This window comes from Rhipicephalus microplus, chromosome 4 (assembly GCF_043290135.1).
Source record: "Rhipicephalus microplus isolate Deutch F79 chromosome 4, USDA_Rmic, whole genome shotgun sequence".
In the NCBI taxonomy this organism is placed as follows: Eukaryota; Metazoa; Arthropoda; class Arachnida; order Ixodida; family Ixodidae; genus Rhipicephalus; species Rhipicephalus microplus.
The window spans coordinates 97,078,385-97,101,062 of record NC_134703.1 but is presented as its reverse complement, the minus strand read 5'-3'; the positions used below and the strand labels follow the sequence as shown (position 1 = coordinate 97,101,062).

At 46.5% G+C, this 22,678-nt stretch overlaps 1 protein-coding gene across 1 annotated transcript in view; it reads right to left on the bottom strand.

The window, feature by feature from the left end:
- LOC119185353 (venom metalloproteinase BumaMPs1-like) overlaps positions 1 to 22,114 on the bottom strand; it is a 55,175-nt gene extending 33,061 nt beyond the window's left edge. Inside the window, exon 1 of the mRNA XM_075891915.1 lies at positions 21,986 to 22,114. Within this exon, the coding sequence (XP_075748030.1) occupies positions 21,986 to 22,064 (79 nt within the window). The 5' untranslated portion in view covers positions 22,065 to 22,114. The remainder of the gene's footprint in view (positions 1 to 21,985) is intronic.
- Positions 22,115 to 22,678: the final 564 nt, after the last annotated feature.

The window sequence follows — 22,678 nt, the reverse complement described above, 5'->3', positions numbered from 1 at the left end:
TTTCACGGCTACCTAACACGGCCGTCACGTCAACCTGTACCGATCTCGGTGCCGCACCACCCTTGCACGAGAATGTCACACGCATCGTTCGGTGCGAGCTTGAGGCGGCCCGTCCGGCACCGTTTCGTGCACTTCCACTCGACCAGGGCACCATGGAAACACCTCCGGCGGTGTCAGTTATTCAGGCAGTCGTTCGGCAAGAAATTGCTAACCTTGGTTTTCCTGTCGCCTGCTCTGTCTCCTCACTGGAATACAGACCAATGCCAATAAGTGCACCACGCCATGACCCATACTGTCTGCCCAGATCCCGCAATCCGATGGAATGGAGAACAGCAGACGACAAGCCAACCTGCTTCCGCTGTCACCGAGTTGGCCATGTCTCCTGCTACTGCCGCAGCACTTGAACACCCCCCCCCCCTGGGGCTAATTTTCTTCCGCTCCTGGGCCATACGCGGACCCCTGTCGGTATTCGCCCAGCCGTGAGTATCCTGCTTCCAACACACCTAACAGCCGCTATACCACTCGTTCACCGTCACCACAACGCTGCCGTTCTCCGTCACCCCAACCCCACCGCTATCCATCACCGACTAACTAGGGATCTGCCCGGATGGAAAACTAGATTCTTCAGCTTCTGGAGGTAGTGCTGCATCAAGTGCGACTGAACTAAATCCTCGTTGACGTTATCTACTGATAAGAACTTGCTGGAAGTGCATGTGGACGGTCTTTGACGGCTTTAGTTGACATTGGAGCTCAGGTGTCTATAATGAGTGCTGGTCTCTGACGCCGCCTCAAAAAAGTACTCACGCCTGCCACAACACAAGCCTTTTATGTCGCCGATGGTGGAAGTGTGGCCATCATGGGAATGTGTACCGCTCGTATTAGCCTTGCCGGCCGCCATGTACCTGTTTTATTCACCGTGCTCGAAATTGCCCTCATGACCTCATCTTCGGGATGGACTTCTTATCGACGCATTCTGCCCTGATTGACTGTTCCGTTGGTACTCTCTGTTTAGAACTTCCTCTTCTTCTAGATTGTCGCCCCCAGCTGCCGAAAAGCCTCTGTACCACAGACTTCAGTCAGATACCGCCAAAAGCCCTCAAATTCATTGAATCGGCAACAAGTTCACCTGTTGTTGACGGTGATTATGTCGTCACACCTATTCCAGATTTTCTCCTGGCGCGCGACATCACTGTGCCACACTCAATCGTAACCATGGTCACTAACCGAACATGTCTGCCCCTTATCAAATTCGGTTTCACGCAACAAGTACTACCACACGGAATTTCAGTCGCCACGCTTCAACCCTTAATAGACGGTCATGTCACCACTTTTCGCAGCAGACGCATGCTCCGATCTTCAATGTCGCCCGCTGGATGCCACATCCCTCAATGTGGCCTTGCGCCCTATGATCGACCCGAAACTCAAACCTCAGCAACCCGACGCCCTATTCCGCCTTCTGGCTTCCTACCGTGACATATTTGACATCGACAGCACTCTACTCGGTCAGACTTTCCTCGTGAAGCACCGCATTATTACTGGTGACTCTCCTCCCATTCATCGCCGACCACACCGGGCGTCCGTCCCAGAGCGTAAAGTAATTCAAGAAGAAGTCAACAAGATGCTAGCCAAGGAATTATTGAAACCTCTTCGAGTCTTGGGCATCTCCGGTTGTGCTCGTTAGAAAGAAAAATGACACGTGGCGCTGCTGTGTCGATTACGGCCATATTAAGTGAATCACGAAAAAGGACGTTTATCCTAAGCCCCGAATCAAAGACGCCCTCGATTGTCTTCATGGTGCGTGATACTTTTCTTCAACCTATGTTCTGGCTATTTGGCAGATTGCGGTGGACGAGAAAGACTAAGAAAACACTGCCTTTGTAACTCCCGACGGCCTATACCAATTCAAGGTAATGCCGTCCGGGCTATGCAACGCCCCAGCCACGTTTGAGCGTATGATGGACTCGCTACTACAAGGCTTCAAGTGGTCAACATGCCTGTGCTACCTGGATGATGCCTTTGTATATTCGCCTACATTTGAAACAAACCTTCAGCTTTTGTCAAAATTCTCGAACTCTTCCGCACTGCCGGCCTTCAACTAAACTCGTCGAAATGTCACTTCGGCCGCCAGCAGATTACGGTATTGGGCTAACTTGTTGACGCATCAGGTGCGCAGCCTGACCCAGAGAAAATTCGTGCCGTCATGAGCTTTCCTGTACCCCACTCTGCCAAGTACGTCCGGAGCTTCATGGGACTTTGTTCTTATTTTAGAAGGTTCGTGAAAAATTTTGCAACGATCGCTCGACCACTAACCAACCTCCGAAGAAAGAAGTGACTTTTACGTGGGGTTCCACCCAAGCTGCCGCTTTTTCTCACCTCATCACCCTTTTCACGACTCCACATATATTGGCCCACTTTGACCCGTCCGCTCAGACAGAAGCCCGAACCGATGCGAGTGCTAACGGGATTGGGGCCATCCTAGCCCAACGCTAGCAGGGACAAGACAGAGTTATCGCCTACGCTAGCCACCTTCTCACAGCTGCCAAACGCAACTATTCAATAACAGAGCGGAAATGTTTTTCTCTTGTTTGGCAGTCACGAAGTTCTGGCCATATTTATATGGCACGAATTTCTCTGTAATAACGGACCACCATGCGCTATGTTGGCTTTCGTCACTGAAGGATCTTAATGGCCGGCTTAAGCGCTGGGCTTTGGGACTGCAAGAGTATACCTACACGGTGACTTACAAGTCCGGATGCCTACATCAGGGCGCAGACTGCCTGTCCCGCTACCCGGTTGGTGAGTCGAGCACTATGTCTGACACCGACAACGAGTCTTGCGCCTTTTCTCTTTCGCAAATGACATGCATCGGTGACGAGCAGCGCCATGATGCGTCCTTACGTGCTATCACTGAGCGCCTCGAATCACCATCTTTCAATCAGTCCCACTACCGTGCTCCATGATGGTATATTATACCACCAAAGTTTTGAGCTGGATGGACCGGCCCTGCTGCTTGCCATTCCGTAACACCTTCGCTCGGAAGGTCTACATGAACTTCATGACCTTCCGACTGCTGGTCACCTTGGTGTGTCACGCCCTTACGACCGAATACGCCAATGCTTCTTTTGGGCAGGGATTGCGCGCTCAGTCAGAAGATACGTTGCGGCTTGTGAGAAATGCCAGCGCCGCAAAACACCGTCGACACTTCTTGCCGGATGCCTTCAACCACTTGACATTCCGTCAGAACCGTTCTTCCGCGTTGGCGTGGACCTACTTGGCCCTCTCCCCTTGTCTTCCTTGGGTAACAAGTGGATGGCGGTCGCCACCGACTACGCCACGCGCTATGCCATCACACGAGCTCTTCCAAGAAGCTGCACCACAGATGTCGCAGACTTCCTCTTCAAGGACATGATTTTGAAGCACGGAGCCCCACAGCAGCTGCTTACAGACCGTGGTCACACATTTTGTCGAACGTGATAGCCGACATCTTGCAGTCCTGTCAAACGAGACACAAGTTGACTACGTCATACAACCCGCAAACCAATGAACTCACGGAGCGTCCAAATCGAACTCTTACAGACATGCTCGCTAAGTATGTTTCTACCAACCACACCGACTAAGATCTTGCCATAGGTCAGATTTGCCCACAATTCTTCTCGCCATGACACTGCCGCTTCCTCCCCATTTTTGCTGTTGTTCGACCGAGAACCTACATTACCCCTAGATACAATCATTCCATCTAGCAGCGATACCAACCAGCGATTATGCCGTTGACGCTATCACTCGGCCTGCTCACGCATGCGGAATCGCCCGCACTCGCTTTGTGGCCTCTCAAGAGAACCAGCTGCGTTTGTACGATCAACGGCACCGGGACGTGCACTTCTTACCCGGTTCATTGGTGATGCTGTGGCCCCGACCCATCAAGTCGGCTTGTCAGAAAAACTTCTTTCGCGCTACACAGGTCCATATTGAGTCCTACGTGAGGTTACTCCTGTGACATACGAAATTGCCCCTGCTGCCTCATCGCCATCAACTGCCATAAAAATCACCGATATTGTGCATGTGGCACGCTTGAAGCCTCACCACTCTCCCGCTGACGTTGACATCTAGATGCGCCGAGACGGCGCTTCTGCCACCGGGGATTAGGCTACATGCATATTGACATTTTGTGGGACGATGCGGGTGTGTGCCTGATGAAGAGGACGAAGAGTAGTCTCCACTCGGTGTCTGGTCTACCGGTCACGCCGCTGCTGCTGCTGGCTTGAAATAAATTTCATACACAGCCTCGTCGATACGCCGTCTCTCTTCCGTAACATTATGTACAGGTTTATCTAAATAGTCACCAGAGATTATGTAGCCCTATACCACTGTTTGCACATAATGCTGGAGTGTTCTACCGTAATGTCAAAAATGCTAATGGGAGCTTCTGGTGGGAGCACCGTTGATAGCAATTATTTCAACACAAACGTCAGAAAGTTTAAACGAAATCTTTCTATGGCGCACTCATGGACGTGACCTAAGCAGTGGTGTAACCAGAGGATGGCTCACTGGCCCTGTCTCCTACCCCACACAGTTTTTTCTGCATGCAGGGTAAAAAATGATCATTTCAAGTGGGTACCCTCCCTCAAGCCCAAAAAAAAATCAACCTATAAGCTTCTGGACTCATGTAATGACTAAACAGCCTTCGCCTCAATGAGGTGACGACTTGTCTCCCACGTCATGCCCACCAACTGGTAATCAACCAAATTTAGTAAATGTGGAGCTAGCAAAACGACCGCGAGCACGCTACGAGCATGGTATGTTGTCATGTTCATAGATGACACGCGTGTCAGGATTATCATGTTTGCAGAAGTCATATATTTTGTCATTCATTGACGTCACGTAACACCGAATTTGGTATATGTGGAGCTAGAAAAACGGCCACGAACGCATCATTCAGGGTCCAATATACTTATTTTAGCGTTGACGTGCGCGCACGCTGGGCACAGCGAAGCTACATTAGCAAAGCGCGAGCACTTATACTTTGAAGCCAGGTGCGACCAGCGTCCGTTGGCACGGCACGACGGCAACCGGCGCAAATCGCGACATGCTGCATTTCGCACCGATGCGTTACCCAGACAACACAGCGTCTCCGTCTTTTCGTGACGGATGGACACCGCATGCTCTGAAACGCGCATGCGTCCAAGCAACGCAGCACGTGCCTACGAGTATATGGCAGGACTGGCACCTGGCATGGCAATGCCGGCATTACGCGACGAAATAAGCGCCAGCGAGCAGGCGCATCACGTCACGTCGAAATGTATTGGCGTCTGGACTGTAGCATGTAGTCATGTTCTCACATGAGACGCATATCAAGATTATCATGTTTTTGAACAGTCACATACCTTCGTCATCCATTGGCGTTACGATACCGAGTTGGGTACATGTGAAGCTAGCGAAACGGCCGCGAGCGCATTATGAGCGTAGCATGTAGTCATGTTGTTACATGACACGCATCTAATATTTATCATGTTTGCACCAGTCACATGAACTCCTTCGTCATTCATTCACGTACCGTAATACTAAAGTTGGTATATGTGACGCCCAGCGAAATGGCTGCGAGCGCATTAAGAGCGTGGAACGTGGTCATGTTGTTACATGACACGCATGTCATGATTTTTATGTAAGGGCCTGTCGCTTGTTTTCGCCATGCAATCATGTTATACCATACAAGTTTTGCAACATGCCACGTGAACGAAACCACCACAAAACCGGCAGGGACATGAAATGTAAATCGACATTCATGACATACATTTCATGATTCTCATGTTATGATTAGTCAAATGTGTACTTCATAGAGTCATGTTATGCCATATTAATTTTGGTATCCATACCCTTGTTGAAACGGCTAAGAGAGCCTAAAGTCGTAGGCGGCGAGATAGATAGATAGATATATAGATAGATAGTGTCAGAGATGTCCGAATTCATGTAGTCAAGGGAAGGTTCAAATTTTAAGGAAAACTGTATTGTGCTAAGTTACAGGTGAATCGGCAGTGGTTACGTGTATAAGGAAACTGGACTCGGTGCAGGAGCTCGATCGGCTACGTACGACGCCACTCACGTCTCGGCTCGCTCTGCGATGCGTTGCTCTGCGATCCCGGCTCGAATCTCGGCTCGTTCTCCTCTCTCTGGCGATGCGTTGCCATGCGGTCCAGGCTCGAAGGCTCACTTTTGTTTTTTGAATGTTCGTTGAACCAATGGGCAACCGCGTCGAGTGGACGCGCTCAGGGCTCGGAGTCCACGTTAACGCAGTGCAGCGTTTCCCGAGCAAGCACGGAGACGCTGCCGGAGAAGGAGGCGCTGTCGGAGAATGAGACGCTGCCGGAGAATTCAGCTGTGCGAACTCGAGTGCCGCTGACACGGCCCTCCCGAAAATTGCGCCTGTCCTCAGGCGTGCGTGTCGCTAGATGGCGATGGTTTCGTAACTTCTAGGAGCGGCTCCTTATATCTACGAAGCTGCTCCACGTTGACGATTTTTTGGTTGATCATGCCCGGTGTGTGGGGTACTCTTTGGATCTCGGCCCTGTTTCCTCCGACGAGGGCCGTTATCTTGAACGGACCTTCATAGCGAGGGTCTAATGTGCCTCGAGCGCTACACTCAAGCAGGACGAGGTCTCCCGTTATGAGCCTCGGAGCTCGTCGCTTCTTGTCGTATCGGACCGTTGTTTTGCGCTGACTCTGCAGTAGCCTCTCTCTTGTCTCCGCACGTCCCCTTGCCAAGTCATGTAGTCTATAAGACTCGTCGAAGTCTCCCTCGACTGAGGCGAGGTTGAGCTCTCCTGGCAGTTTTGGGTCGTAGCCGTGCATGAGTCGAAATGGGCTGTGGCCACTGTGGCGATGCTTCGTGGCGTTGATTGCTAGCGTTGCTCGGGGTAGTTCCTTCTGACATTTGTCCTTGTTGTTTAGCATTTTGCGTAGCACCTGTTTCAACGTTCCTACCATTCGCTCAATCAGTCCGTTTGATTGTGGCCAGTACGGTGGGGAGTTCTGATGAGCAATTTCCAGTCTGTGATGGAATTGGTTGGTTTTCTTGTTCACGAATCCCTTGGCTTGGTCCGTAATAATGACGCTGGGAACTTTAAATCGCGGAATCCACCGGTTTGTCATGAAGTCAAGGTAGTGCGCCGACGAAGTGCTCACTACGGTCACGGCGTCCATCTATCTCGTGGTGTGGTCGATACGCACGAGGATGTGGTCTCCCTTCTCGTTTAGCGGACCCATGTGATCTAGGGATATCACCGCGTTTGGCTCAGTAGGAATATTGCGTGAGATGAGGCAACCTTCATTCCGTGTCGTGCGGGCGTTGATAGTCTGGCACATGTGGTAGGAGTCAACATACTCGCGTATGTCTTTTCTCATCGATGCCCACCAGTACTTTCACTGGATCAGGTCTCTTGTCTTCTCGACGCCTAGGTGGCCGTTCTTGTCGTGGAAAATGATCATCACACTGCTTCGGAGGGCAGCGGGAATGATCACCCTCTGACGGACCCGTCCTCCCTCGAGAGATTTCTGCACCAGTATGTCGTTTTCGATCTCGTAGTCTGAAGATTTGTGCTTGGCCTCCTCCCGAAATCTTTTGCAGTCAGTATCCCTCTCCTGAAACTCACGTAGTTGACTGTGTTTGCCGACCACTACTGCGTAGCAGTGGAGGTCTCGGGTCCTGGCTTGTGCTTGACGTCGAAGGTGTACTCTGCTAAGTCGAGCGTCCACCTCGCAAATCTGCGGTTGCTGGCTCCCTTCTGGACGAGGTATGACAAGCTGAAGTTGTCCGTGAACACTGTAAAACGAGGGCCTCCTCTCAGGTAGACCAAAAACTTCTCAGTGATCGCCCAGTGGAGCGCCATGCACTCGAGCATATTAGAGTGTAGACCACGATCGTGCTCGTTTAGTGATCTGCTTGCGTACTCTATAATTCGCTCCTTTCCGTCTTGAGTTTGAGAAAACACCGCGCCCAGCCCGGTTTGCGAAGCGTCGACGTGAACGTTAGTCGGGCAGTCTGGGCGGAAGCTCGCCAAAATCGGCGGGTTCTTCAAGGCGTGTTTTATGGCGTTGACGGTTGCATCATGAGCGTCAGTCCATACGAAAGGAACGTCCTTCGCCAGAAGGTGTCGTAGTTTGTGCGTGACCTTTGCAAACTCCGGTATGAACTTTCGGTAGTGGTTAGCGAACTGCAGGAAGGAGTAATGCTTCTTTGCGTTGCGATGCGGCTCGAACTTCTCGACAGCGGTAACTCTGGATTTGTCCAGTGTTCGTCCTTCGGCGAAGATCATGTAACCCAGGAAAGATACTTTGTCTTGAATCAACTGGCATTTCCGGAGATCTATCTTCAAGCCGTTGATCACGACTCTCCTGAGTGCTTCGTACAGCAAATCCAAAGCCTCCCTCACTGTTGTGGCTCCCTGCCCGACATCGTCCATGTACGTAGCTGTCCTAGGTAAGCCATCGAACGTGCGACGCATGACTCTTTGCATGGTCTGAGGGGCCTTGCAAAACCCAAAGGCCATTCGAAGGTATTCGTACTTTCCGTCTGGAGTGACGAATGCGGTCTTGTGTACGTCGTCCGGCTTCATTCGTATAGTCAGAAATGCCGTCTTCACGTCCAACACAGTGAAGTAAGCCGATCTGTCGCGCATGACATCGTCAATAACGTCTTCCATGACGGGCATTGGATAAGAAGAGTTGATGGTTTTCTCGTTGAGCTTGCGATAGTCGTGTGCCATTCTTCGTGGTATCGTCGGGTGGTGCGGTTGATCGACGACTATCGTTGGAGCACCGTACTCGCTTTTGCTCGGCCTTATGATGCCCTTGGAGAGGTAGTCATTCACCTGTTCTCGGATGAACTTGCGATCAGCCGGTGAGCACCTGTACGGCCTCGATGACACTGGTATATTGTCTCTGAGTTCGATGCCGTGTTCAGTGTGAGGACACACGCCAAACGTATCGCCTTTGGAAGTGAACGCTTGGTGATGCCTTAACAGAATTGCGTGAAGTTGTTCCCTCTCTGCCTCGGTGGCATCCTTCGTCATCTTCCGTGTGGCGTCTTCGACTAGACTCGTGAAGTCTTCGTCGGGTGCGGGACATTTCGTGTTGAGGCGCACGTAGCCTTCGTCTTTGGAAACACTCTCGTTCGATTGCCGGCAGAACGTCGCAATAAGCGTTTCCCCGGTGCGGTGTGGTGTGCCTTGTTTCGGGGGTGGCACTTCGGACGATGAAAATTTTCCGGAGGGCTCGACTGGGACGATAGTCACATCGTTTGACGTGTGAAACGTTACGTCGGTGTTCGCGACTCATCGCCAGTCTGATACCAGAATCAGGTCGATGCCGCTGGGCAGTTCCGTTACCACGACGCCTTCGAGTCGCACATTCGTGGTGCCCAGTGTCACTTCAAGCGTTTCAGCGAGAGTTGGGCATATGCTGCGGTTGAGAACTTCAATGTTCTCGCGCGATACCCATGCGTGCATGGGAATGTCGTCCGTCATGGCATTGGCACTCATGATGGATAAGTTGGCGCCACTGTCAATGCACACGCGGACGGGTTGGTTGTTAGCAGTACCGGACACTATTGGTAATGTGCCGCCCGTCGAATGCAAAAAACAGTTCGCTTGCCTAGGTGACGTAGTCCCTGTTTCGTGGCTGCTATTGTCCCTCTTTGCTCGTTTCTCGTCTGCTCTGATCGTTGCTGGCGTTTTCGGCTTTCTACAATCACGGGACAGGGGACCGATGTCGCCGCAGTTAAAGCACGAACGAGTAGAGATGGGCCGCGGGTGTGGAGCTCCCGAGAAATCGCTGCATGGGTTGGCCTTCGGCAAGTTGGCAGAGCTGCTGGCTGGCACCCGCTGGTTTGAACCCTGACCACGGCTCGTTGTAGACGATGACGGTTTCTTGTCGTTCTCGGCACACACGGTCGTGCGACGCCTTGCGTCGAGCAAAGCTGCTCTGTCAATGAGTTCTGTTACTGTGCCACACAGCTGCGCTGCGAGTTGGTTGGCCCATGTGTCGTCCTCGATGCCGCTGAGAATGAGAGAAATATGTTCTTCCTCTGCTAAACGGTACGGCGCCTTGTTCAGAATGGCGCTCTTCGAGTACATGTACTCGACGATGGTCTCGTGGCTCTGAAGGCGTCGCTTCGTCTGCAGTTCGAGGAACTCCTGCATTGTCAGCTTTCGTTTGAATCGGAGAATGAGCGCTTCCTTCCATTGCTCCCAGGTGTCATACTGTGAGCCGTAGGCGCTGTGCCAATCCTTGGAAGATCCCGTCAAGCGGCTTGCTTCTGTCACCAACGTCAGCGATGGCGTCCAGTGGGCGAGCGCTGCGATTCTCTCCACTTGCGTAATCCATTCGTGAGCACTTTGTTGCGGCGTCCCTTCGAACAAGGGGATTGAGGATGACGTGTCGCTTGTGGAATAAATCTGGATCGGGCTCGTCGTCGGTGGACCTTTCGACAGCGTGTTGGCGAGCAGGGCTTGTGTGTTCACGAGCGCGGCGAGGATCTGGGCCATGGAAGTTTCTCCCTCGTGCGTTAAAACGGTCGGCGCGGCGGGGCGTGCCGCGTCTTGGTTGGTGCCGTCGTTCAGTCACGGTGGCCGCGTTGAACCCGAGGACATCGTTATGTCAGCAGGGACGGAATGGTGCAGCCCGAGGGTTGGAGTCGTCACCCGCTCCGTTCGCAGTGAAGCGTTCTGATGAGCTTCGTGCATTGTCTCACGTTCACTCGTGGTCGCACGGTTAAGGTGGGCTCGCAGGCTGCTCAGTTCAGTGCAAAGCTTCGCGTTGTCGGCGGACAGTGTCTCCAGGTGCGCCTGCCTGTCGTCGTCGTAGGCAGCCTGGTCCTTCGTTGACGAGTCCGTCGGCTCTAGGGCTTGGCGAGTGATGTTGTCGCGGATGATTCTTGCGGTGAGCTCGTCCTTTCGTCTGGAGCACCGTAGACCTCGTGCTCTCAGCTCGTCGACGAGTTGCTTTTTCGTTGCATTGGCCATCGTTCTGTGGTCGAGGGTCGTGAACACGCTTTCGACGATGGTCGTTTCGGAGTCCCGAGACGATGTACGGCGTGGCGTCGCTCCTTCTCGTGGCGTCGTTTCCTCCTCCGCATGCAGCTCGGTCGATTCACATCCTGTCGCTGCGCCATGTCAGCGATGTCCGAAATGAAAGTAGTCAAGGCAAGGTTCAAGTTTTAAGAAAAACTGTATTGTGCTAAGTTACAGGTGAATCGGCAGTGGTTACATGTATAAGAAAACTGGACTCGGCTCGATCGGCTACGTCCGACCCCACTCGCGTCTCGGCTCGCTCTGCGATGCGTTGCTCTGCGATCCCGGCTCGAATCTCGGCTCGTTCTCCTCTCTCTGGCGATGCGTTGCCACGCGGTCCCGGCTCGAAGGCTCACTTTTGTTTTTTGAATGTTCGTTGAACCAACGGGCAACCGCATCGAGTGGACGCGCTTAGGGCTCGGAGTCTGCGTTAACGCAGTGCAGCGTTTCCCGAGCAAGCACGGAGACGCTGCAGGAAAAGGAGGCGCTGCCGGAGAATGAGACGCTGCCGGAGAATTCAGCTGAGCGAACTCGAGTGCCGCTGACAATAGATAGATAGATAGATAGATAGATAGATAGATAGATAGATAGATAGATAGATAGATATGCTCAAAGTCGCCGAAGTTCACTAAGAAATGCTTCGCATTTAAAAAAAGGTGTTTCAAATGGACAAGTAAGTATAATAGGTTGAGATGATTCAAAATTACACAGGTTAAACTGAATAATGAGTGCTGATATTGTCCCTCAAGCAAGAACGCTTGTTTCCTGTTGGCTTAACACTGTCATCTACCCAGTTTTACTATTGCTTCTTAAGTCTTTTAGATTTAAAAGTTTTCAATTTCGCGACACACGAGGTCGTTCTTACCCCAACCCGAACGTCGCCTACGGTGGTGGCTATCAGCGTGAAGGAGCCTCGACGGCCGCGTTCCTTCGATCGTTGGTACAAAGGAACGTTGGCACTGAGGTGCCTTAGCTAGGGTGCCACTCGTGGACCCCCTAGCGGCTTGAACTTCTCAGGATCTCTCAATACAGCTCTCGACTCACTGACTTTCTAGTTGATGTAATGGTTGGTTATATGGACCACTATCAGTCGCGCAGTAACATTTTGCGCAGACAAAGAGCAAGAGAGAGGACAATATTTAGGGACAATGTGTAAACTTCGCTAAAATGCTGTGAGGATTACGTATAACGTTTTGGAAACACAAACGCAGACGATGAAGTATTTACCTTCAAACTCATTTCTTAGATGCCGGTATAAAGCATAGTTACGGAACAAACAAGAATTAAATATATGAGGTGTCCCAAATATGACGTAGTACGATTCAAGAAAAAAGAACACCGTAGCGCGAATCACAAGTAGTGCATATTGCTCCCAAGTAGCCACTAATAGTTTTTTTGTGAATGAGGTTTAGTTAGTTAATCGTAGTTCTATTTCCAATTCTGCAAGTTCATGAGCATTTTTTGCGGCAGCATGAAAAATTCACTTGAAATATGGCAAACAACATGCTTCAACTCGCAAAAGATAGGACTGTATAGTCTTGACTTGATGGCTCATAGTGATACTGTTTTAAAGCTCTACTTTGTGACGCACCTTGCATTCAAGTCACGCGTAGTTGTTTAAATATCAAGGGCTTTCTACATTAGCAGAAAAACAGAAGAGAGAGAGAGTTATGGTATAAAGAGAAGCAGAGAGGTTAACGAGAAAGCAAGTGTCTGGTTTTCTACCCTGTACTGGGGAAGGGGAAATGTAATACAGAAAAAGTAAGGAAAAGGGAATGAGAGAAAAAGAGAAAAACAGCCCGTAATGATTACGTTATTGAAAATAGCGCCGTTTTATGTCGTATGAACATTCCTACATATGCATCATTGACCTTTGATTGATTAGGTGAGTAGTGTCGTGTTAAAATATAATTAAGAAAAATAACTAACCTTGCTAACAAGAAATGTAGTAGTTGCTACAGTATACACTGGGAACAACATGCACTAGGTGTGCTTCCCGTAACGACGTTCCTCTTTTTTAAAAATCGTGCTGCGTAGTACTTGGGACACCCTGCATATCGTGCGACATTTCTATTAACTGGATAGCTGGTGTTCAACCAGACACTAAAGAAATCATTTCGTTAATATTGATGAACTATGCTCTCAGAACTTAAGCGTCAAACGTTTCACTATCATAAGCTCATTATTAGTGGAGGAAATCAAGGTGGAAGTTTCATTTTTCAATTGCCGCCAGAACCTCCGCGTGCAATAAGACTAATTTCAATATGTATTTTCGTAATTTCGCAATAACGCCTTCATAATTTTTTAACCTCAGTAGGCTAGGTTTTCGGCACCCGCAGGTGACAACGCGCTTCATTTTTACCGATCAGAAACTACGCGGGACAGAGTAGACCCCATCTAAATCTATTCTATGATGTCACGGCGTCTGTCGCATGAATCTAAAGGGGGCATCTTCACCCGTATTTCTTCGCTTACCAAGCATCGTATCTTGGTAAGAGGGGTGCTCTCGTAACTGGGAAACTGCACTTTACAAATACGTGAAAAAGTTTTCTTTGCTTTAGTGTCCCTTCAAGTGATGAAGATGAAAGTCTAGCATTTTGCCTAATATAGACAAGTGCAGCGACTAGCAAATGATACTCTCAGTACACTATATGTGTGCGAAATGTGTGTTATGGACTTGTGGATAGTTTGAAAATGTAGAAGATAAAACAATTTGAACGTTGTTAAAAGGTTAAACGCATATTATAAAGCATAAGGGCATTCCTAGTTACCCAGGGAAAAGATGAATCCAAACTAAGTTTTATTTCGTTAAAATGTCTGGAGGTTATACCCATAAACTTTATTTTATGACCTCGGGAATTTTCTTGTCATAGAAAACACTCTAGTATAATCATAATCTGATTGCACTACGTTCTCACATTCAATAATTTTGCAGATATACCCCATACTCATCAGCACTGATTGATATGTGCGGTTTAACGTCCCAAAACCACCATATGATTATGAGACACGCCGTAGTGGAGGGCTCAGGAAATTTCGACCACCTGGGGTTCTTTAACGTGCACCCAAATCTGAGCACACGAGCCTACAACATTTCCGCCTCCATCGGAAATGCAGCCGCCGCAGCCGGGATTCGAACCCGCGACCTGCGGGTCAGCAGCCGAGTACCTTAGCCACTAGACCACCGCGGCGAGGCGCTCATCAACACTATGGCGCACTTTATTTTCCCACTGAATCTTATAAACAGCTATTTTAGTAAGACGATCATAAATAGTAAATTTAGCTGGCCAGGAGAGTGACCGCCTTGTGAGGTGGGATCCGTCTTGGGTCATCCCGGAGACGTAAATAAGTGAAAAACTAAAGAAATGTGTGCAACGGAAACTTTGCGTGATGAAATCTTGGTGGCCCTTTTTGGTGCTTTTGCCAGCTCCCAGGTGTTTGCATTCATTCTTGATTGTTACGTATATCTTAGAGCCCACATCGAATGCATCAGGTGATAAGTTTCTTTTGCAGCATGGACGGCTTCTTTGAGCAAACAATGCATTTTCATGGGAGCTTGTTATTGACGAGCCTTTCTACAAATTCAGTAGAATTGGCGCTATTTTCGTGATCAAGCGATAATAATTCTGGATCACCTGATCATGTGTCAAGGATAACACTAAGAAGTGTCAAGTTTGTGAGTAAATTTTTTATACTTGTTGTTTAGACAAAAATTTGCAGTGCGCTCACAAAAAGTCAGCGCTTTAGGACATGTATATAAAGTTCAGGTTTACGAAAAGTCAGCCTAATGGTCAGCTGTAAAGGGCGGCAATAAACTTATGCTAATGTCTCAGGGACACTTTATCTAGCGTCAGTTGTAAGTAAAAAAAGGCAAGGAAGTGATATTTTTAAGTGTCATAGCAATTGGCTGTCATCTTATCACAGACATTTGCTATTGTCGCGGGAAAGGAGGGCTAAATTTTTAGTTGAAATACTAGCTGAAAGTAAGACATAAATTATGGCTTACTAGCCCTTTATATAAATGCATCTGGCATATGACGAATCTATGGGATACTTAAGCATGTCCCTGCACATATGATAATGCTGTCATTCATGATTCTGCTTCATCCTTGAGAGCAATGTAGGGATGTGTCTGTAGTTACAATGGAGCAGAAGTAAGCAACACCATATATATGGTGTTGCTTATTTATGCTACTATATATATATATATATAAATATATATATATATATATATATATATATATATATATATATATATATATATATATATATATATATATATATATATTTAACAGACAATAATGCCAAGAATGTATAGGCGAAGGTATTAGCACCAATAAAATATAAATAAGAAGATAAGAAGGAAGAAAAGTGGGTGAAAAAATTACCTGCCGTGAGGGTAACCTAGAGTGTGAAAAGTAGACTCAACACTATCTTTCTTGCAACACACACACACACACACACACATATATATATATATATATATATATATATATATATATATATATATATATATATATATATATATATATATATATATATATATATATATATATATATATAGAAGAGAGAAAAAGAAGGAAAAAAGTTCCGTGAGCAGGCATTCCTGCTCATGGAACTTTTTTACTTCTCTCTTTCTCTTCTATATATATATATATATATATATATATATATATATATATATATATATATATATATATATATATATATATGTTGCAAGAAAGATAGTGTTGAGTCTACTTTTCACACTTTAGGTTACCCAATCGCCATAAACGCTGATAAAACTAAACAGTCGTGGTGCAAGGCATTGCACCAATCGTTTTAGCATAGGGTAGCGGCGAGCGCTCACGTGAGGTGAAAACCTTTTCTTCAGACAGAGCTCGAACACAAACCGAAACTGACCACACCACGTTTATTGAAGGTTTTATTATGGTTCAATAAGGCGAAAGCTTTAAGTGTCCCGTCGCGCGTCCCCGCGAGCAAAATAGGGCCGACGTATGAAATGTTAGAGAAACACGCGTGACCTATAGGTCACTAATGACGCGATCATGACTTTGTAAAGCATCGAATCTTTCGACGTAACGTGACGTTACAAGATTACGTAACTGTGTAACGTGACCAACCGACGACGTCGCTTGGTTGGCCGATCTCGGAGGAAAAGGCCCACCAAATAGGTACTTCTTGTGAAGGGGTGGGGGTAGAGCGGCGCAGCACATGAAGAAACTGGACGATTTACTTCTTCTTGCTATCACGGCTGTCGCTCCCTAAAGGGACTTTGGTGACCTACGTAAATGCCACAGCAAAAATTTGAAAAAAAAAATGGCGAAGGGAGGAGCATGCAGGTAAGTGTGATTCAGCTTCACTAATTTGAAACCTGAGGAGGGATGAAAGATGCACTGTTTTGAGCGAGACTTCTTCAACGAGGCTCTAGTGTCAAACTTGAAACTGGGCGTGTAGGGAAGGGTGTTTACGCTCTACTGCGTCATAAAAAAACTTCGTAGGAGTAGAACTTGGCTTAATGTAATGATTCTTCTTTAATACGTGTTCTGTTTGAGTTACCCACGGCAGTGGTGTAGCCAGAAAATGCCACATCACGCCCAAGCCACCTTCCCTGGAAACTTTTTTTCGCCATGGTATACCGAGCGAAAAAAGACCATTTCAAAAAGGGGTCCTCAATACCCCTAAAAAATGTTTGTGCCTATGCCCCTGACTTACGGCACGTAGGAAAGAGTGTTTGAGCTCCACATTATGCGAATGACTATTTGTTGCGCTGAATGTTGCCTTTTCCAGTTTTAGTGGAGCGCTGACTAGAAGTGGAATTAGAACAATTTGTGCGGTGGATAACCGTTCTTATGGTAGGCCGTTACTGCACCGAACACCAAGAACACATATACAAGTTCTCTCACACCCCGACGGTGACAGAAGCAGTGATCGCAGTGCTTCAACGTGCGTCAAGTAGATTCTTAAGCAGCAACTTAATCAATGGGACATCTTTTGATACTCGAGGTCAGCCTTAAAGACACTACCATTCACTCTGCTTCACAGATTTCACGAACACTGTGTTTATCAGATAAGGCACGACTACAACCAAGCCCTCGAGGAAGGTCACAATATTGTATTTCGATGGTTGCGGAGTCATCGCGGTATTTTTGGCAATGATCGTGCGGATGAAGCGGCTCGATCGGCTGATGACCAAGACCTGCGCATGCCCAACCACTCTTGAGAATGGACGCGCAAGTGAACTACAATCACTTGGTCGTCATATAACTCTCCTACAATAGAATACGCAGGGTTTATATATTGTGTGCCTGTATTCTATCGACACAAACTTGCAACTTTGTTTGCCATCCGGGCTCCCATGACGCGTTGAAACTGTGCTGTCTCGCATGAGATTGGGTGTGGCAGTTTCGAATACGTATTCTTGTCTTCTTGGAATGGTGATCAGTTCGGCATGAAACATTTGCGCCTGTGAGGAGACGCTTGATCACATTCTTTGCCACTGCCCAATCTACCAGTCTTGACAAGTTATGAAAACCAAAATACGTCAGCTGGATTTCCGACCACTTACAGTAAAAAGAGATCCTGGGACCTTGGTTGACAGTTTCACACACACTCACAGCCACGAAAGCTTGCTTCTTATGAACCACCGGACTTCACGAGCGCTGTGAAAGAACAGCGTGAGACCGTGCCGTGTCGTCTCGAACCAGCGATTTATCCATCTCTTTCTTACTTTTCTTTTTTTCTCTATGTCCTTCTATCATTCCTGCTTTCTCCCACCTCATGGTTGGGTAGCCAACCAAACCAAGCGTGTTTAACTTCCCTGCATTTTCTCACTGTTTCTCTCTCTCTCTCTCTCTATTATCTCATAAGAAGCCGACAAGCCGAGTCCCGAAAGCTTGAACCTACAGATCACCCATCTAGAACTGTAACATGCACATACCCAATGTGGCAGAAGTTGGTCGGCCCACAAAGTCTGTCTTATTTTAATAAAAGGGGGTTTTTCTCTCAAGACAAGTACACCCAGAAAATGAACGAACAGTAATAAAGATAGAAAATGAGAAAAACGCTATAAGAAAAAATTTTGGTGACTTGATATTTAAATTGAAGTAACTACTACCCATAGCTGATTGCCCAAACTAGTCGGCTATGTACGCATACTAGCAGAGCAAGTTATAGCCTTGTATACTATAATACAGCATTGCGTAGCGTAGCAACAAGGAGGAAAAGGCAAGTTAGGGGGAGAAGGACAGATGCCAGGGTGAGAAAGAGGCAAAGAAGCTGAAAAAAAAAAGAGTTGAGAGAGTAAAGCTTAGCGCACAAAAACAAATCGAGCGAAAAAAAATATAGAAGTAAAGGAACACAAAGAAAATACGCAACAACAAAACTAAGAGAAGAACGTAAAATACTTATGAAATTTTCTTTATGAAGAAAACCACCTCCTCCGTAAGGTACGCCTATTGGTTAACATTATCTTTACAATTGTTATTATTCGTAGTAGTAGCATAGTAGTAGTAGTAGTAGTAGTAGTTGTTGTTGTAGTAGTCATTGGCAAGGGCAGAAAAAGAACACAGCTGCATTGAAGAGAAAGAGAAGTTGAATAGAAAAAGGATCAAGAAACTAAAAATGACACAGATGTAAATAAAAATAGGTAGCACTGCGGTAAAAAAAACGTATAGCCAAATTGATTTTTAATTACATTAGTGGTGCTTTATAGTGGTCGGCAAGGTACGATGCAGGGACCATAGAATGGTACGGTCTCGAATTCGCCTAGACTTGAGGAAGGAACGAGAAAAACTGATACGCAAGAAGCCAATCAATGAGCTAGCACTGAGAGGGAAAGTACAGGTATTCAGAGTATCGCTTCAGAACAGGTACTCAGCTCTTAGTGAGGAAACCAACCTTAGCATAAATACAATGAATGATAATCTGACGAGTATCAATACGGAGTGTGCAGTGGAAGTTGGAAGCCGGGTAGTTAGACAGGACACTGGCAAGCTTTCCCGGGAAACGAAGAATCTCATTAGGAAGCGTAAAATTATGAAACTCTCAAGTACAACAGACAAAATAGAACTGGCAGAGCTTTCTAAATTGATTAACAGGCGTAAGGTATCCGATGTAAGAATGTATAACATGGAGAGAATTGAACACGCTCTGAAAAACGAAGGAAGCGTCAAAGCAGTGAAGAATAAACTTGGGATAGGCAAAAATCGCATGTATGCACTAAGGGACAAAGAAGGGAAAATAACTACCAATAGGGATAGGATAGGTAAATAGCGGAGGAGGTTTACAGAAATCTGTACAGTAGCCTGGACAACCACGACCACAATACTATAAGAACTAGCAGTAACCCAGATGACACCCCACCAGTAATGATAGAAGAAGTCAGAAAAGCGTTGGAGAGCATGCAAAGAGGCAAAGCTGCTTGTGAGGATCAGGTAACATCAGATCTGCTGAAAGATGGAGGACAGATTGTGTTAGAAAAACTAGCCACCCTGTTTACGAGGTGTCTCCTGACAGGAAGAGTACCAGAGTCTTGGGAGAACGCTAACATCACCTTAATATATAAGAAAGGAGATGACAAGGACTTGAAGAATTACAGGCCGATTAGCTTGCTCTCTGTAGTATACAAGCTATTTACAAAGGTAATTGCTAACAGAGTAGAGAAAACATTAGAATTCAATCAACCAAAGGAACAAGCAGGATTTCGAACAGGCTACTCAACAATTGACCACATTCATACTATCAATCAGGTAATAGAGAAATGCTCAGAATATAACCAACCACTATACATAGCATTCATAGATTACGAGAAGGCGCTTGATTCAGTAGAATTATCAGCCGTTATGCAGACACTGCGGAATCAGGGCGTCGATGAAGTATATATAAACATTCTAGAAGAAATCTACAGGGGATCAACTGCTACCATAGTGCTTCATAAAGAAAGCAACAGAATACCAATCAAGAAGGGTGTAAGGCAGGGGGACAAAATCTCCCGAATGCTATTTACCGCGTGCTTACAGGAGGTTTTCAGAAGCCTAGAATGGGAACAGTTAGGGATAAGAGTTAATGGAGAGTACCTTAGTAACCTGCGCTTCGCCGATGACATTGCATTGCTGAGTAACTCTGGGGACGAATTGCAACTCATGATTACTGAGTTAGACAAGGAGAGCAGAAAGGTGGGTCTTAAAATAAATTTGCAGAAAGCGAAAGTAATGTACAACAACCTCGGAAAAGCGCAGCGCTTCGAGATAGGTAATAGTGCACTTCAAGTTGTAAAAGACTATGTATACTTAGGGCAGGTCATAACCGCGGAGCCAAAACACGAGATTGAAGTAACTAGAAGAATAAGAATGGGGTGGAGGACATTTGGAAAGCACTCTCAAATTATGACAGGTAGATTGCCACTATCCTTCAAGAGGAAGGTATATAACAGCTGTATCTTGCCGGTACTTGGCTACGGAGCAGAAACCTGGAGACTTACAAAGAGGGTTCAGCTTAAATTGAGGAGGACGCAACGAGCAATGGAAAGAAAAATGGTAGGTGTAACCTTAAAAGACAAGAAGAGAGCAGAGTGGATTAGGGAACAAACGAGGATTAAGAATATCGTAGCTGAAATCAAGAAGAAATGGACACGGGCCTGGCATGTAGCGCGTAGACAGGATAACCGCTGGTCGTTAAGGGTAACCAACTGGATTCCCAGAGAAGGCAAGCGGGTTAGGGGGAGGCAGAAAGTTAGGTGGGCAGATGAGATTAAGAAGTTTGCGGGTATAAATTGGCAGCAGCAAGCACAGGACCGGGTTAACTGGCGGAACATGGGAGAGGCCTTTATCCTGCAGAGGACGTAGTCAGGCTGATGATGATGATGATGATGATGATGATGATGATGATGATAGGCCTGGTCCCGATGACCAGCCCATTCTTCCGTAAACATTCACCAAAAGTCTAACCCGAAGGAAACTGCCGGGCTTCAAATAAAGTTTATTCATTCATTCGAGTAGTATTGCGTACTCTGTATACTGTTATAAACGATTCAACGAAATATCCTGCGCAACAAGCTAATGAGATTAGGTAATATATGCCTTAGAAGAAAAAAGGCAAATGAATATTTGATAAGGTATACAAGCTAGTCAGAGGTGTAAATAAAGCAGTATAAAATGAAAGAGAATAGCGAGAAGAAAACGTCAAAACTGCTGCTCGTTTCTTTGAGCAGGACATGTCGCATCTGAAAAATTACTAAACTTATCACAGTAACTGTGTACTAATATTTCGACCCTGAGCAGAGTTCAAGCGTTTCAGTGAAAACAAATAAACTTAACTACTCTAACGATGACAAACCTCACTACAGACGAATTAAACTACAGAAGAAAGACGAATTAAAAAACAAGCGTAGAGTAGCAAATAAAGTACTTTTTTTACATAAGCGAAAACTACGATGATCAATCGAAAGAGGCCTGTCGAAAGTGGGGTACCGTTGTCTGTTCCTTCACATGAAAAACAGTTGCGAAAGGCATTCATCGAATGAAATTTATTACGGGTAACACTCATGGGTGAAGATATTATTTTAATTTCATTTATCTGAGCCTTGGTTACACGCTCAACAGTTGCAACAAATAGCGCAATATTAAGACGGTTGAAGGTGACTGGTGGTGGAATGCTCCGCTAGTAACTTTATTTAGATATAACCATTGGTTCCAAGTTTTTAACACACGTTCATTTGTTATGGAATCCCTAACATTTTAGATGCTATCTAGAAATTGTTATTTTGATCAGAAAACTGTAAAACGAACAAATTTCGTTTTTACATTGAGCAGTGGCTAGCGTAGCGTTCGCCCAAATGTCACCAAATTTTGTCGTTATATTACATTTACTTGAAGTTATTGCTGTGGTAAAAAGCACACGTGGGTAAAGCAGGTATTGCTGCTTACCTTGCGGTGTGTACCACGAAGGCAGAAACACCAAACATACAGCAAGGCCAAGGAACAAATTATCGTACTGCTTTTTCATTGTCAGATACCTCACTCGCAAGATCGCTGATATTCCAGTCTTTTCTTCTAGTGAGGGAACATTGAGGAACATTTCATGCAATGCGAGTTTGTTAACATGTGGAGATGTCGTCGTCATTATTTCACATTTCACTTTCCTTTTTGTCTCGATGTCCTTTTTTGTTCTATATATCGATCAAGTTGTCAACCTTAAAGAAATCCTGCTGGCCTTCCAGCGTGTTCGTGATAATTATTCTGTTCCTGGGCTGTTTGGATCATGTCGTGATATAGACAAAATGATCAATAATCAAACTTTATAATAGTTCCTCGAAAAGAAAAAAAAGAATTCTGGTGAAACGTCTGGAAAAACGAAACAGCAAGAGAGCAAAAGAACAAAGCAGACAGTGATTTTTCTTGTGTCTTGGTTCATTTTACTGGTTTTTCCACTCTTTGTCTACATCGTATTTCTAAATCAACTTTTCCAATTAGTAACTGCTGAGCATTTCATCAAATGCTTGTAAGATACTCAGCGCTATCTTCAAAGATCACCGCACAATTGTTTCACAGCATTAGAATAAGATAGTGCAGAGCTACTTGGTACGTATTCATTTTAAAATAAACAGGGCATGTCTTTTT